At 59.8% G+C, this 2,259-nt stretch overlaps 1 protein-coding gene across 5 annotated transcripts in view; it reads left to right on the top strand.

The window, feature by feature from the left end:
- Positions 1-1,992: 1,992 nt before the first annotated feature.
- The window catches only part of CUX2 (cut like homeobox 2), a 373,197-nt gene continuing 372,930 nt past the window's right edge, over positions 1,993-2,259 (top strand). For 4 of the 5 annotated variants that reach the window (XM_074297402.1, XM_074297401.1, XM_074297412.1 and 1 more), the window contains exon 1: positions 1,995-2,219. In XM_074297402.1, coding sequence (XP_074153503.1) covers positions 2,118-2,219 — 102 coding nt within the window. In that variant the 5' untranslated portion in view covers positions 1,995-2,117. Of the gene's footprint in view, positions 2,220-2,259 lie in introns of all 5 variants that reach the window. The other variant, XM_074297416.1, reaches the window with a different exon arrangement.

The raw sequence follows: 2,259 nt of genomic DNA, 5'->3' as shown, positions 1-2,259 counted from the left end.
GGAAGACAAATGTATATTTCATGTAGAAGTGTAACCTGTACCTCCTCCACCATCACCCAGGTTCACTGGCAATGGTTTTTTAATTCACTTCTTGCCTGGGTATCCCAAGTGTAAAAGCTTGCCTTTTGGGACTCCAACAGATTCTGAATCTTGCATTAATATGTTTATCCGAGCTCGGGGAAAATGGATGAGGGGGAAAAGGTAACAGAAACATTGTATCCTGGAAGGGAGCACAGGGCTCTCTTAAACAGCCGGAGTGACTGTGAGCTCACCAGATCCCACCTTCTTCAGACAAACAGCTGAGGCTTATGAAACAATTATTTACATTACATTAAAAACTTTAATTGCCTCAAAGCACGTGCTCCCAGGCGCAAATATTGGAAAATTCATCAAAAATCGCCGTCGTGAATTTGCTCTTTTTTTCTAAACTCTTCTAAACTTTATCTTTTTTTATAACCTTCTGTATTGATCTATTGTCCCAGAACAAGAATGATGTAAGGAGCCCTCGCTTGGCCATAAAATAAAATATCAATTTCCCTTTGCTGTCCATAAAAACAATTTTTAAAAAATAAAAAAGGGAACAGCGATTCTCTCTTTCTTCTTTATTTGTTTGTTTGTTTGTTGGGTGGTGAGGGCGGGGGCCCAGGAGGTTGGGATACAGAGAACGGGACGGGTGGATTGGGGCCAGGCCGACTCCTGGTGGGTCCTCCCTGGTCTGGGGGATGCTGCCCAGCCGGCCGTGTGCTCGTGCTCCTGACTCGGGCTGACAAGCCAGGGCACACGTGTTCCCGGAGCAGACGCCAGAAAGGGGGCGGGCTGGGGGGAGGGGGCGGCGATCAAAAATCCAAGAAACGTCGCGCTCCCTGCGGTCGGTCCCCGCGTGACGCTGGCCAGACTGCCCTCGGGGCGTGCGGGGGCGGGAAGTATCCCAGTCCCCGAGGGTCCCTGGGAGCTGCAGCTCCCCCCTCCCGCTTCTCCCCGCGCCCCCCACAAGGTGATTTGGGCGATGAGAATGGGACGCTCGCGAGCGCGGCAGCTCGGGCGGCTGGCTGGGGGAGGTCGCGCAGTGGTGACCCCAAGGTTGGGGTTGGGGGGCTGGGGAGGCGCGATCTCCGGATAGCCAGAGGTTAGGGGCGGAGGAGCCAAGGCCGCAGGAAGCTGGAAGCTCGGATTGCAAAAGAAAACAGAAATCCCAGCAAAGTCTGAACTTTCTTTTTCCCGGGAGGGGGAGGAGGAGAACAGGTGCGGGGGAAGCTGCGAGTTCCTCCCCTCCCCAGTGGGGGAGACTGCCCCCCTCCAGGCCCCGGAGCCGCCCCCCCTCCGCCTCCCGCCAGGCCGGCAGGCCCCCTCCCCCTCCGGAGTCGCTGCCTCCATTGATCTGCACGCCACGTTACGTCAGTATTGATAAGTTTGCAAAAAGACAAAGTCAAGTGCGATCCTGAGGCACCCTGCCCCCGGACTTGGGGGAATGCCTGGAGCGCGCCTTCGGCCCCGGAGCAGGATCCGGAGGGTCAGCGAGGCGGGCAGCGGGCTGCGCTGGCGCCTTCTCCGACCCCCCCCCCCCTTGTGTCCGTCCTCCGGCCCCCTTCGCTGGGCCCAGCCCCGCCCGCGGCTCCCAGACTCCCCGCCTCCGCCCGCGCCCTCCGCTCCGGGGGGTCGGAGGGGGCCGGTGGCCGGCTGCTGCTGCTGCTGCTACTGCCCGGCGCTCTCGGTTCCTGGGATCCGCCGCGGCGGCGGCGGCGAGGCGGAGGAGGAGGAGGAGGAGGAGGAGGAGGAGAAGGAGGAGGAGGAGGAGGAGGAGGAAGAGTAGAAGGAGGAGGAGGAGGAATAGAAGGAGGAGGAGGAGGAGGGAGGGGTGAGGAGCTGGTGCCGGGCTGGGGAGCGCGACACACACACACACACACACACACACACACACACACACACACACACACGCACACACAGGAGGGAGGGTGGGAGACCACGCGGGGGCGGGGGAGAGCGCCAGAGGAGAGGAGCAGAGGAGGGAGGGGGCGCCCGCGGCAGCCCCCGGGCTGGGGGAGTCCAGCCCAGATATTGAGTCTAGCCACTGAGAGAGCCAAACTCTTGTGTGTGTGTGTGCGCGCGTGTGTGCGTGTATGTGTGTATGTGTGTGTGTCTCTTCAATAGCCCCCAAGATGGCCGCCAATGTGGGATCGATGTTTCAATATTGGAAGCAGTTTGATCTACGACGGCTCCAGGTTAGTGGGAAGCGCCGGCGGCGCGGCGCGGGGGGAGCCT

Source organism: Sminthopsis crassicaudata, chromosome 1, assembly GCF_048593235.1.
Source record: "Sminthopsis crassicaudata isolate SCR6 chromosome 1, ASM4859323v1, whole genome shotgun sequence".
NCBI lineage: Eukaryota > Metazoa > Chordata > Mammalia > Dasyuromorphia > Dasyuridae > Sminthopsis > Sminthopsis crassicaudata.
Note: the sequence above shows the minus strand (reverse complement) of the source record. Positions and strands in the feature narration are given on the sequence as shown.